Here is a 15,460-nt window from a genome sequence, read left to right as displayed (position 1 = left end):
TAAATGTTGACGATGAATGACACAGTGCACAGCGAATACATTTGGCACCACTTTTTTTAAATATGCAAGAAAGCCTCTGTAGCGCCCTATCATTGCTGGAGCACCATCAGTAGCAACTGACAAGATATTACTCAGGGGGATTTCTTTTTCCATAAAAAATTCTTCTAATGCTTGAAATATTGATTTCCCTTTAGTATCAGTTTGTAAATTTTTAGCAAATAATAATTCTTGGCAAATTTTATCTTCTTTTATAAATTTATAAGCACGTATGCTAAAAGTAACAATTCATTTCCTGGTAAAGTTGACTCGTCAAGCTGTATAGAGAATTGGGATGTTTTTAAATCCTCACATAATGAGTATTCAACATCTTGAGCCATTTTATCAATTCTTCTTTGCACTGTATTATTGCTCAAAGGAGTTTTCTTGATAATATCAGATGCTGGTTTGTGTAATACAGTGCGTATTGTCTCACTTATAGCTGGTAAAATTAGTTCTTCACCAATTGTATGTGGTTTTCCAGATTTAGCAATCAGTAACGAAATGTTATAAGAAGCACGCAATCCATCGTCATCTTTTTCTGATGTTGTTGAAAAGAGATTAGTTAATACCGGTTGTTTCAAAAATTTCTCTTTAAGTGCTTGAAAATAAGATAAATTTATATCTTTTTTATTAGCATAAACTTTTCGAAAATGTTCTTGTAGTCTTGAAGGCTTCATAGCTTCATTTGATAAAACTTTTTGGCAAATTAGACACATTGGTAATGTATTATTTGTAGGCGACTGAATAATCAAAATTCAGAAAGCATCACTCATGTGAGGCAGCAATACAAATCATCATGGATGAATGGAAAATCTTAATTAGTAAAGGTAGAATTGTAGGGGTAATATTTGTGGATCTCAAACAAGCGTTTGAGACTATAGACAGAGACAGATTGCTAACTAGATTGGAAACTAAAGAATATAAAATATATAAAAATGTTTAAGAAAAATAGATCAATTTACGAGGATGTAGTAAGTAAAGTCTTAAATAGAGGTTCTATAAATAACGTTGCAAAAATTTTTGGCATCGATTATAGTACCCTATGGGAAGAAACACAGAAAGCCCGTTCTGTTGAGCTTCGTAGACAGAGACAGATTGCTAAAGAAAATGAATCAGTATGGTCTAAAAAATATAGTATAGAATGGTTTAAATCATATTTGAAGAATAGAACGCAACATGTCTGTTTCAATGGTGAATGGTCTGACATGATCGTAACAGAGTATGGTATACCGCAGGGATCAATACTGGGTTCATTGCTATTCAATATATATATATTAACGATATTGTAAATGTGGGTGGAGATGAATGCAGTATTAAAATGTATGCGGACGACATTTTAATATATGTAGATGGAGTGAGCAGCAAAGAATTAGAGAGGAAATTGAATGAAGCGTTTGCAATCGTCGAAAAATGGATGAATGTTAAGAAAAATTAAAAATGAATGCGGAAAAAACAATATTTATGATAGTTAGAAATGTAAGAAAAGAACTAAAGGGAAATATTAAATTGAGATGCATAGATGGAATAAAAATTGAACAAGTAAAAAAAATGAAGTATTTAGAAATAATTATAGATAATAGATAATTAGGATTTAAAGAACATGGTGATTTCTTAGTTAAAAAGAAAGGTAAAAAAGTAAGTTTTTTAAATAGAATAGATTACTCGATGTCAATATATAGATATATAAGACAATTATTGCTCCACATTCGAATACTGTTCAACTTTAATAATAGCTATGGGCAACGCAAATGAAACGCTTACAAATACTACAAAATAGAGCGATGGGAATTATTTTGCAATGTAGCAGAAATACTCCCGTAGGATATACTGCAAGCACTAAGGTTTATGTCTATTAAGGAAAGGGTTCATTTAAATTTTTGTAAGTTTATTTTCAAAATTATTAATAATATTATGCCTAATCAGATGCAAAGTAGGCTGACAATAGTGGGTGAAGACAGTATAAGACAGACGAGACAAGCTGCAAACAGAGCGATACAATTTCGTAAAACAAGAAGCGCGCAGAGAAGTGTCTTCTACGATGGAATAAATGTATATAACAAATTTTGCTTGAAGAAATAAAACAATGTGAGAGAATTGAACAATTTAATAGGTTATTAAAAGAATTCATCATAAGGTACACTATTAGATAGTGAGATATCTTTGTTGAAAGACTGTAGAAAAACTATATACAGTGATATTGCGATAAGGTGATAATAAATGAAAATGACTATTTTATTTTATTATAGTATGTACAATATATGTGTATTACAAATAGCAAAGCTAATAAAGATCAAATTAATCTTCTCTTCCTCTCTCTCTCTCTCTCTCACTCTTTCTTGTTCTATTTTCTTTCATAATTAATTATATTTATATTATCATCTCTTTTTAGCAATATACATAAAATTAATTATACATATGTAGCTGTGTTATAATTTTTAATAATATTTATATATTTAATTAAATATTAAAATTTATTCTGCATGAAACTTTCATTATTGCTTACCTATCTTAGAGTATTTAATTATGTGCAATTATAGCAGTAACATAATTTTCTTTCAATGTGATACAATCGATATAAGCAATTAAAATAGCATTAAGTTAGAAAGTTTAATTAAATATACCCTAGTAGCACAACACATTAGTCATACATTGACCAAATAAATATTAGCAAAATTGGGAATTTCTTGGTCCAATATTTCCCAATGCAAAGGTAATATTGGTTATATATATATATATATATATATATATATATATATATTAATAACATGCTATATACTGCCAATACTGCTGTGCCCAGGATGACTCCAAAATTGGTTATGAAATAAATGTACATGTATTGCCAATATTGCTGTGTCCATGATGACTCCAACATTGATAATGAAATAAATGTACATGCATTGCCAATATTGCTGTGTCCATGATGACTTCAATATTGGTAATTAAATAAATGTACATGCATTGATAATATGTATTACCCATGGCTTCAATATTGGTAATAAACTAAATGAAAATATGTTGCCAATATTGCAATGCAATATTTGTAATCGTTAATTTCTTAATTTACTGCTATGTGACGCGTAACAAGATATCTATTTCGTATTCAAGTTTAATCATAAGAATTATATAAAGCGTTAGCCAAAGTGGCTATATATATTATTCATTAATCTGCGTAGTCTATTCTTTAGGAGTAAATTTTGGAATACGGTCTTTATAGTTATTGAACTGGTTACACCAGTTCTAAATTATCTTTTTTTATTAGTCTAAATTTAGAATACAATATTGTTTTAATATAAGAAATTAATATATAGGCAACAAAAAAATTGCACATTTACTGCTTGCTATATAATATCGTTTAAAAATAAAATTAATTTATTGATCTAATATTAGTATACAATATTAGCTAAAAAAGAAAGAGCGTACACTTTACAATATTGGACCAATATAGAAAATTAATTAGTTCAAATCCAATATTAAAAATTGGATATTTATTATTTGTCAATATTGTTTAAAAATGAAAATAATTTATTGGTCCAATATTAGAATACAATATTAGCTAAAAAAGAAAGAGCGGACACCTTACAATATTAGACCAATATAGAAAATTAGTTTATACCCAATAATAAAATTAAAATTGATTATTTATTGCTTGCCAATTTTGCCCCAATGCGATTGTGCTACTAGGGTATAGTGTATCAAAAAAACATGATAACGTGATCCCTGAAAAGGCTAGATAATTATTAAATCAGGATTTTAAAATTAAAAGATAAAGATAGATATATCACGGATGAAAAAAGCAGGTTTCAAGTAATGATTCATAATGTATATTTAACGCGCGTAATATGTCGTGACTATATATCGAGTCTTCTAAGAAGTTTATAAATTTATAATTATTTTAAGGCAATTTCATTGAAATTTTGAGAACATCTTTTACATTTAAATTTATATTTTTTACGTATTAGTTATATTGCATTATCAATTATATTGCATATTATGTTGCATATTATATTGCATAAATATTGCAATTATTTATTATTCCACTGTTAATGTATGTAGAACAATAAAATATAAATATTCATAAATAAATTATTAAAATATCATTAACTGATTTAGAATTCAACGGTATAAATATAATTATCGAGGAAATTAATGATAAGATTTATTTAGATGATTTCAGTTTTTCGTAGATTAACTTTTATCGCTTAAATTTTAAATCGTCAAGCATATTCTTCTCTTTTTAATTATATATTTATTACTTTATCACTGTTTATTTTTTAGCAAATACAGATTTTGTATATTATATTTAAGTTTCCTATAAATCTTTTTATAATTTAACGTTCGCTGTTAATGTTAAAAAAATAAACAATTTTTTTTAATCGTTCGATTACATTTTAGTATTCGTTTTGCAGGCAATACCATGGGTGGAATTTTTTTACAACAGAATATGCAGAAAATTCTTTAGATTAATAAACCACATATCAGTAAAGCCGACAATGTGGCTTTACATGATAACAGCGTTTATTGTTTATAGAAAATGACCAAAAAATTACTGATATACAGTAATTTTTGATCATTAAATTATTGATATATGTACAGTAATTTAAGTACTCGAAATAAGTAATTAAGCACTAACTCACTAGTATTATGGTCGAACAAGACATTTTTAGGCATAAAACGTATCAGATCGATCACGAATATTTAGACAAATCTGCCTCAAGTTACACGATGACAATAATAAAATGATAAAGTGCAGATAAAAATTACTATCCACTTTTTTAAAAGAGAGGAAGCGGAAAAAGGAGAGAAAATGCCGTTATTAAAGTATCGAAATAATAGTTTAATAACAGCGTGAAATCGAATTCGAATTTGATTATAAATTTCGCATACAAATATTCAACTTGACAAGTACGTTGATAACTTGTACGAAAAGTATTTATGTATACATATGTATGTACATATATGATTATCTTATATAATCTGCGACAATATAATCAAGCATTATAGTTGCAGGAGTGCAACTATAATGTAAGAAATAAATGCTTATTAATGGAAAATAAGCAGCAGATAAGGAATTGTTATCAAGATAATTATCAAGTTAAATATTTGCGTGTTTCAGTAAATAAAATTAATATATTCTCTCGCGCCACACATCATCCTTTCGCATTTACATTCTTTATCGCTTCACCAAAACTTATTCATTAGAAGCTTATTCATTAATAAATTAAATAAAGCACAAAAAATGCATAACAAAGCGAATTAACATCTTCTTATTGAACTGAATGAGCAAGCAATATTTTTTTTTACTCGTATTTTTTGAAATTTCTCCTTTCACGTCGCGAACTAAAATTGTATTGATTCTTTCATACTCAGAATAAAATTTTTATTAGCCAATAGATTGTTTGTCATTTTTCAATTATGGTCCAAAAGAAAATATCTTGCAGATAATAGTCGGATTTTCATCGATGGAATGATATTGCTGGACGTGTAATGTTTTATTTTTTTAATCATCTTGGCGCGGACGTAAATTGATGCTCGTCCTCGACATAATAGACTTTATCTATTTCTTCATGGTCCTGATCAATTGGATGATGGAGGCTTGGAAATTTGCTTCGTGTATACATTGGACGAATTTTTCGTGCAACATAGAATCCTGAAGATGATGATTCTGAATGTCATTTATCTCAGCACAAAACCATCCGATGAGTGAGATCCACAATTAGGTTTTGAAAAAATTGTCCATTCGAAGAAAGTGATTATGTCCACTTTCTTCAAAAAAATTTGCGAATAACGCAAATTTTTAAGATTTTCTGGATTCTTGCGTTATTTAATTTAGATAAGCTGAGCTGTATATTTATTATCAAATTTTTTTGCTTCATCTTAATTGTAAATGTAGACAAAATATATTAAATTCTTTAATTTTTTATGCAATTTAATAATAATAATTGCATTTGACGAGTAATTTCTTCTCTTTTGCAGAAATCGCGCTTGGATTTTATATCTTCAGCCATTCGTCCTATTTGATTATTTTCGTCGCCATGTTGCTTGAGCTAGCGATTTTGTACTCGTATGATTTAAGTAGCAAGCATCATCATGATAGCAAGATGATCTCCAGCATCAATTTTTCTTCTTCTTTTTTTGTTGACAAGGAACAGATGAATAGTTAAGAACTGATCATACTCCCACAGTTATATTTTCAAATGATATGATATAAGAATGCTTGATGTAAACTGTTAGAGGAGAAACTGCAAGCTTCTTCTTGTATATCGAATAAGAAGATTATCATTAATCTTCTTCTTTTTCTTCTTCTTTCCCTCTAAACAAGGAACAGATTCGGGAAAAGGAAAAATCTAATTCAGATGTAGACTTCATAGATCTTGGAATAATGTGACAGACTTCAGTAACTTCCAATCGAAGAGATTCCAATTGACTTTTTTTGTGCTAAGTCAGTTTGGCGAATAATTTGTTGAATCATAAGTCCTCGATTATCCATTTCACGAATCCTCATCGCAATTTGTAGTTTAACTTGTATTCTGAGGGATACGCGCGAATAAAAGAAGAAATTTCTGTTTCGAAATCAATGACGATTACTCTCAATTAATTAATCTTATTGTCATTGTGTCAATTAAAATTATAAAATTACTTGCTTTTTTTTAAACGCTTTCCTCAGATGTTTTATATATACATATATATATATATATATATATATGCACATATATAGTGTTATATGTATTTATATCCGTTTCTTTTTTTAATTAAACAATATTAATAGAAACACAAAAGGATGAAATGTAATGGATTTAGAAACTTTGTTCCCAATGTTCATCGGAGTATATATAATTAGTAAATTGATAGGAATGAGGAAATATTTATCGTAGCAATTGAAGCAATATTTATAGATCGACCGGAACTGTTTTACGTGATACAGTTTTATGTGTGTATCTTTTCAATAAATAAAAAATCTTAAATCATCATGTTTTAAAATATGACCACCGTATACGAAAAGAGATATTTATATCGTATGCATGACAAATAATTAATTTATAATCGTTCTGCAGATGTTGCTGTTTAGAACCCGTGGTACCTCCTGTACTCATTGTCAAATCCATGACTTTCAAACTTGCATTCATAGAAAAATGAAGTATACTTAACAATATTTATTAATATTATTAATTTTACGGCAATAATTTGAAACTGATTTCACTATTTGATAAATTAATATACAGATATAATTTCTATCGTTGATATAAATGTGCGAAAAAAATATGCTTGACAATTTTTTCCTCGAAATTCGAATTTATCATAATCGATTTAAAGATACAGACTGTGTTTAAAGACAGATTACCGTGCTTTTATCGTATAAGTAAATGTCAATTTTTCTAATATGCTTGAAACATTTTTTGTAACAATATTCCTCAATTAAATTAAATTAATCAAATTAATAAAATAAATATAACAATTAAATGTAATAAGCTAACCTCAGGTTGCTCAGAGAAGAACAACCGAATAAGATATTTTAGAAACTGCCATATATTTGTAACGAATTAAAGATCATAACTTGTCAGTGCAAATATTTTATTTTATCATCTGAAGAAATGTGTATAAATATATATTACAAGATTACTCTGAATATAGTATTTTCTTATTTTTCTCAAATATGCTTATTAGCATATCCTTACATATCGTTATACTTAAGAGAAAATAATATTATATTACACAACTTCTAACAAAGTTTTCAACTTTTTTTGTAAATCTTGCAGGCATGTATTTATAAATAGACAGCACAATTACATAATAATACGCTAAAATATTATAAACATTGTATTTTAGACTTAAGCAATATTATAAGCAAAATATTTAAGCACATTTAGAAACTAATATTTTTATAAAATATAAATTATATACATAATATAGAAATTAATAATGCACAAAATAATATTATTTATATCTTTTTTTTTTTAAAGAGAGAGATAGTGAGAAATATCAGAATATATATTTTCTATATAATAAACAACTTATAAAAACTGTTATACATATGTATAATAAGGTATAATAATGTTATATAAAAATAATCTAAATATAAAAATTTAATTGTGTTGAACTAAAAATTCGTAAACTAAAATTTTTTAAAGTGTGCTAATGAGTCAATATAATTGTGATGAATCACTCATCAGAAATACTCATAATAGTGTTATATTTTAAGTTCCTAAAATTAGAAAATATTAGGATGTAATATATACTGTTAATTTTTATATTTTTGCATTTATAAAACAAATTCAACAGAACAGAATAAGAAAATTTTACATATATGTTATAGTGAAGAATGGAGTGAAGAATGGAATAAAAAATTTAGCTGTATAAAAGGAGGCAAAAGTGTTGTGTGAGAAGATTTAGAAATTATATAACTTATATAATTTATAAACTTTATTATGACAATATTCGATCTAATAATTATGACGAGACAAAAGGAAAGGAAAGGAGAAGGAGAAGGCATTGGAAGACAATTGAGAAGAGGAAGAGGGCAGGATATATAGAATGAAGTTGAATGTCCAGAGGAAGGGAGGACGAAGAGAATGAACTGTATGATGTGGGGTAAAGAGTTAGTTAATTGTAAAATCACACATGGCCAGGGCAAAGGAAAAGCTAGAGCTATGTAAAAGGTTCGCTCTTTGAAAAAGCACCTTGCAATTCCCAAGGGACAGCAACAAACGTATCTATCTATCTAATTATGACGAGATGTCAATCGATCTATTAATACAACTTGACAAAAAGCATTTGTATAAACCATTTACATATAACTCAAATGAATCATTTATAAATAACGAGAGAAAATACATCTTGTTTGTCCTGTTACTACAACTGATAAGAAAACAATGAGAAGTATATACTTTTTTCTTCTTTTTCTTTCTTTTTTCCTTCACATATGGAAAATGGAAAAGCAAATTGTATTTTATTATTTATTGCGATAAAACTATTAGTAAAACGATAAAAACATTAATAAAAATATTAGGAAACATCTCTTTTTTCTTCAAATTTTAATAATGTCCTTATTTATTTTAAAGCCTCAACGAGTAAATAATTTAAAAATTACTTTATTACCTCATTGTTACAGTATAAAAGTTACAAATTACAATTCTATAAAATAAAATTTCCAATTACAAAATCATACACTGAGTATAATTTAAATTGATCCATTGCTCTAGGATGCCCTATATATAAGGACTGAAATGTGTCCATATATATATAGTATTAAGTTCGAATAATTGAAAGTGGTTAACATAATTGAAGAAACGCATTATTCAACCCGCGTGTATAAATTACAGAATTATTGTCTGGCCATTGGAGGACGATTTAAATACGGTAAAGACGGCAAGTACGATAACAAACTCACTGAAAATAAAAGAGGTTACTTCGACACCACAAAACATTCATATCTTCAGAAAGTACTTTTTTGATTGAGATAGAATTGCTGCCTTGCAGTGCCAAATTACAATGGGTACTTTTTTTTCCGAAATATTTCTATCCAATTTGGAACGTTCTACACGGATTTTCTCAAGAGTTGGATAAATACTAATAAGAGGATTATAAATGCGAAGTTACAATTAATATTTTTGTTGCATTATATTTGCGTTAAAGTCTGAAGAGGATCTAAGTTGGGGTCGAAACGTAAATGTTTTTAATGGCGACTTTTAAGGAATTATATTTGACAACGTTGCAAGCTGTGCGCTTACGTCGCACTTCAGTTCATCACGTACGGTTTAGTATCAACTATTGAATGTTTAAAAAAAAGAAAAATAATTCAAATATATATATATATATATATATATGTATATATAAATGCAAAAAATATAAATAAAATATAGAAATCAGGCTTTAGGGAAAAATTCTTATGCGAAACGACATTACAAAGCACAATTATCGAATGGAGAGAAAATATGGATAATAGCGAAATGATAGAAGTGGTATTTTTAGATTTTAAAAGAGCGTTTGAAACAGTTAATAAAAAATTGTTATTAAGAAAGTTAGATAAATATGTGGTACATATATATATATATATATATATATATATATATATATATCGTAAAAGACATTATACCTATTACATAAATAAATTTTGAAGAAATATAATCAATATACACATATATATATATATATATATATATATATATATATACATACACATATTAATTTTTTCTTATTTTGAGTATAAAATCACTTCCCGAACGATTAGAACACTTTATAAATAAAATTTATCTGAGAAATATATATCATAATGCTTTTATGAATATTGAATAAAATATCTTTTAGAAACCGAGAACTCTGATAGAGTGAAATCTTTACTTATTTTTATATTATTATATTTAATAGAAATATCTAAATTCTTGTATTTGACTTACATTGTTTTATCTGTTTGCAGAATCACGAGCCGAATCACCTTAGCTGAGAGTGTATCGGTTGTGATGTTACCTCTTTAAAAGACGGACAAGAACTGACGACGTCAACAAGCGACACTCTTTATGGCCATTTGCGGGATGATATATGAAATACATAAATTTTATGTAAATAGATTCTTAAGATTATTCCCAAGGTACATAACAATCAGTGCCGGATTAACCTAATATGCGGCCCTAAGCAAATTTTAATGGGGGCCTATGTAAGGCGAGGATTTTTTGAAAATTAATTAAACCTATATGATATACCTAACCATCATCCAATAACTTGCGACAAGGAAAGCGTCCGCGTGGTCTCAATCCGCACCGCCACTTCCGAACTCGTGCGCCCGCTCGTCAAGCTCGTTATGCTTCTGGGCGCGGATCGCATTCCGGGCGTAAATAACGCGGACACGCCGTCCGCCGGCACGTAAACATTTCTCGATCACCCCGAACACTGCACTCGATCACTCACTACACAATCATCACATCATCCACCGTAATATTTGTCGCACCTCATTCGTCTCATCCACCACCGCACTCACAATTATCTCATTATCGCCGCGCACTGCACTACACACTCGCCATTTCACATCACCACGTGTTTTCATCGACTCAGCTGATCGTTTCACGTTTCACGCGATCATCACGTGTATCTCGCCGCGCCGGCGCGCGTCTACCCCATCATCGATCGCTATCGACTTGCGATTCCGCGGCCGAAATTCACCAACATGTTGTCACTTCGCGACAAGGCGGGCGAGAATGTTTAAAACGCATAATAGAATATTATACGCATAATAAAATATTATACGCGAATAGAATATTCCAGAATATTCTAGATCGATCGATATTGAAATTCACAACAAATAGTTATATCGTTTTTATATGTTTTTCGAAGAAAAACAACCGCGTCATAAATCGGATCAATCTGTCATCAAAAAACCTATCAAAAATATAATTATTGTGTTCGTTATGGTATTATATGTTTTACACTAAAAAAACTATTTCATCAAATTACTGAAATATATTATTTTGTAAGATTATAAATATAAGAAAGGAACAGAATTTATAAAAAATCAAAGATTTGTCACTTATAAAAAAGAAATTATTGTAAAAAATCTTACTGCTATTTGTAAATCTCTCCACGAGTGCTTCACTGTAGCGTATAACTTTAAACTTTTGTAATAATTGAGAAATACGATAATCAATAAATATCGTAGACATTATATTTGACATTATGTTTGTAAGAACTAAAGTTTTCTCGAAATGCGTTAAAAAACACTATATATATATATATATATATATATATATATATATATATTTAGTTTATAAAGTGTTCTAATCGCTCGGGAAGTGATTTTATGCCCAAAAATAAGAAAATTAATAGGTATAAAGTCTTTTATGATATATATATATATATATATATATATATATATATATATATTACATATATAAATTAATTTTGGCAATTTATAAAGCAATTTTAGTAGATGAGGTTATTGAAAATAAATATAGGATTGACACCAATACACAAATTTCTGGTGAACGATTCACCACATTGGTTCAACTTATCGTAGAAACCTTTCCCGGAGAACAGGAGAATACCTATTACGTGCCATCAGGAAAAGGAGGAAAAAAATGTGCATCGGGGAAATTGTACGAAAAATACACCGTTTTGAATAAAATCCTTCGAGAAACAAAATTAAGAGTAACCCGACAAGGAAAATATTCAAAATCAGCAGCAAAATCAGGTAAATCGTCCGCATGTGACCAAGACAGTCATAAAGAGATCTATGCTGATTTAATGATAATTATCTCTATATTTAAGTAAGACAAGAAATATTTGCTTGAAAGAAATAATAATTAGGATATTTTTTAATTAAAAACCATATTAAAAACCATAGATCGGAAAGTATAGAAAATAAGTATAAGAAAATTGTGAAAATCTCGACTAAATTAAATAATATATCAACGTTAAATATTGAAATAAAAAAATCGAATAAAAATTGTGCAGTCTATTAAGTATGCGTATTAACGCCTAAAAGAATTTGCAATTATCTATATTAACAGTCATTTTGCGTTCATTAAACAGATTACTATAATAAGGGAAATTCATTAGAACCTACAAAAACCAGTCATAAATATCATTGCGCAAAAACAATTTCTCTCATCATTTAAAAACTCGTTTGGGAATTAAAGAGTTGAGCCTCAAAATCGAAACTATATCAGTTTGGAAGCTCGTAAAAAGCTCTTAATTCTGCCACAAAGACTGATTTAATATTTCTCGATTTAATATTTCTCGTTTTAATATTTTTATTTTGAGCCGACGTCGACTCAGCCCTCCCACCCACACACAAAAAGATTTAAATTGCGGCGTAATGCGACTAGCTCAAAATTTTGATTATTCAAATATCGCAGCCTTAAAAGTGCGTAGATCAATTTTATAATTAACACAAACCTTTTGCCTCTGGCACCACCTCTTCCGAAAGATCTTCTGTTAGCACCTCCACGAATGATACCAAAAGCTCGCTCTTTCCGGGTTCTACCAGGCTCGCGACGAATATGTTCAAAGGCTTTCTACCAGGCAATGGGAATTTCTGATACCGCAATGGATCGTGAAAAGCCTCATCTGCTGTGTCTAATAAAAGAAAAATATAAATAAATATTAACATAAATGTAAGCTAAAGAATATATTAAATGCATACTGTGCATAATTATAAAGTATAATTTTTGAGTTATAAATGATTGAAAATAAAAGCTTTTTTGTAAACTAAGCCTTGTAAAAATAAATTATTAACAAAACTACATTTTTTAGTTAATTTCAGATAAAGTTTACTGTAATAGAATTTTGATTTAAGGCTAGTTACATAGATACATGATTTCAAAAATTGGGAACATTAAAAAAATGATGATCTTTTTCATCATTTTCGCTGAGGAAAAATCGTTTTTGCAAAAATTTCATATAGAAATAAAAATTAATTTAAATTGTATTTTGTTGATAAAATCTTCACACACATACACACATTGCGTTTTTATTTATCTATCTACGCAAATTTTCGATAATATTATATATGTATATTCAAAATTCTGTATATTCAAAATGTTAGTATCCTAATCATAAAAAATCTCTTTTGGATATATATGGCATAATTAAATATTAATTATTACTATAATTTATTATTTTATCTCAATTTTATTGTTCGTGAATATATAATTACTCAAAAAAACTATGTTGCATGTAATTAGTTGCCCTTTCCATTTTAATATTCAAATGAATATTTTTAATATTCAAAATTTAACATTCAAATATTCAATTTGAATTTAATATTCTAAATTAATTATTTTCAAGCTACTCTTTGAATTTTATTTTCGCGAAATAAGTTTTTGATTATTTTTCAAATTTATCTGAAGATAAACATATCTTAAAATGAAAAATAATTTTAACTCAACAAGTTATTGATTATAACAATTGTTTTGTAAAATATGAATAAAAAATATTTGAAGTTTTTATATAATTAGTATTTCAAAAAATAATTATTATATGTATGGTAAAATTTTAATTTATTTTTTTTAATATCTATTTAAATATTGAAAAAAATTATTTTAAAGATTTTCGATAAGATTGATTTTATATATAAACTTGTATAAAAAGATATGACAATTATAAGTATGTAGAATAACAGAATTTATAAAAAATTAGAGATTTGTTACTCATAAAAAAAATTAATGTTCAAAATCTTACTGCTATTTTCAAATCTCTTCACGAGCGTGTCACTGTAGCGCATTTCTAAGTAAAGGAGTAATTGGAGAATACGATAATCAATGAATATCGTACACATATCTTTTGTCTGTAGATTAAATGTACGTTTTGTCTCAAGATTATCCCATATATCGTCTACTAGTGATCGAGCCTTGCAAAAAGACCAACTAAAAAATAATTTAATAAAAATATCATTAAACTAAAAATAATAGTAAACGTAATGCGCTGAGATTTTTATTTTATTAATCATTCCGCAAACTCTTCGAGAAAGTGTATTATTTATAATACATGCATATATATATATACTGTGTATGATTTTGTACTATGTAATAATAAATCTAAGAGCATTATGATTAAAATTCAGCAAGTTGCATAAATTTGTAATTATATATAACACACAAATAGGTAAATAAATATTTATTAAAAAAATAGATAAATATCAAAATTTTTTAGATTTTTAAAATAGAATATATAAAGGATCAATTAAAATAACACAAACAATTTTAACACAGAATATTCGGGAATTCTTCCCGATTCAGCGACTTTCGGATCTATATTTTTCTCTTGCATTTACTTATTTCCGTAGGGGGGTGAAAGGGTTATTGAAATTAAATCTCAAATATATGAGATTATTTCATATTTTAAATCTTGGCCGTGACCAAGTAAAATTTGGTGCCTTGTGCACAGATACTTAATCCTAACGAAAAATTTAGTTTTGTTAGGATAACGCACTGTCATCCGCGAGTTGGCTCTTATTGCCTGTCTTATATCTTTAAATTTATGATTGTATGAATTTAATATAAAAAAAAATATAAATAAAATATAAATTAAAAAAAATAAAAACACGATCAACTTACAAAAGGACACTGACAATTTAAATAACATTTATGACAAAATAATAAAGTTTATTTAGTCTCTCGAATTCTGTTCGATTACTTGACACGATGTCTATTTGACACAATGTACTCACTCGCTTACTTCTTAAGATTTTAATTACATTTCGTAAGTATTTATTTAATTTCTTTCTTTTATGATTTTGTATTTTTTTTTATAATTTTGATTAATTTTTCTGTACATGATTATAGATCATTTGAAAAGGACCTAAAATTATAGTCGAAACGTTGTGAAGTGAATTAATAAAATTTGCCAGTATGGTCGAGAGAAGAGAGTTTATTTTTAATTCTATCTGGCGATTCATCACACATCTCTATTGTTAATTTATTCACATTTTAGTCAG

General features: G+C 27.6%; 1 protein-coding gene across 1 annotated transcript in view; it reads right to left on the bottom strand.

Moving 5' to 3' along the window:
* LOC114941849 (uncharacterized) overlaps nt 1-14,248 on the bottom strand; it is a 31,667-nt gene extending 17,419 nt beyond the window's left edge. Inside the window, exons 1-2 of the mRNA XM_085485251.1 lie at nt 14,206-14,248; nt 12,922-13,101 (exon numbers count right to left, since the gene is read on the bottom strand). Coding sequence (XP_085341377.1) covers nt 12,922-13,101; nt 14,206-14,248 — 223 coding nt within the window. The remainder of the gene's footprint in view (nt 1-12,921; nt 13,102-14,205) is intronic.
* Nucleotides 14,249-15,460: the final 1,212 nt, after the last annotated feature.

Source organism: Nylanderia fulva, unplaced genomic scaffold (genome assembly GCF_048542155.1).
Source record: "Nylanderia fulva isolate GAGA-0341 unplaced genomic scaffold, ASM4854215v1 Scaffold350, whole genome shotgun sequence".
Taxonomy (NCBI): Eukaryota; Metazoa; Arthropoda; class Insecta; order Hymenoptera; family Formicidae; genus Nylanderia; species Nylanderia fulva.
Note: the sequence above shows the minus strand (reverse complement) of the source record. Positions and strands in the feature narration are given on the sequence as shown.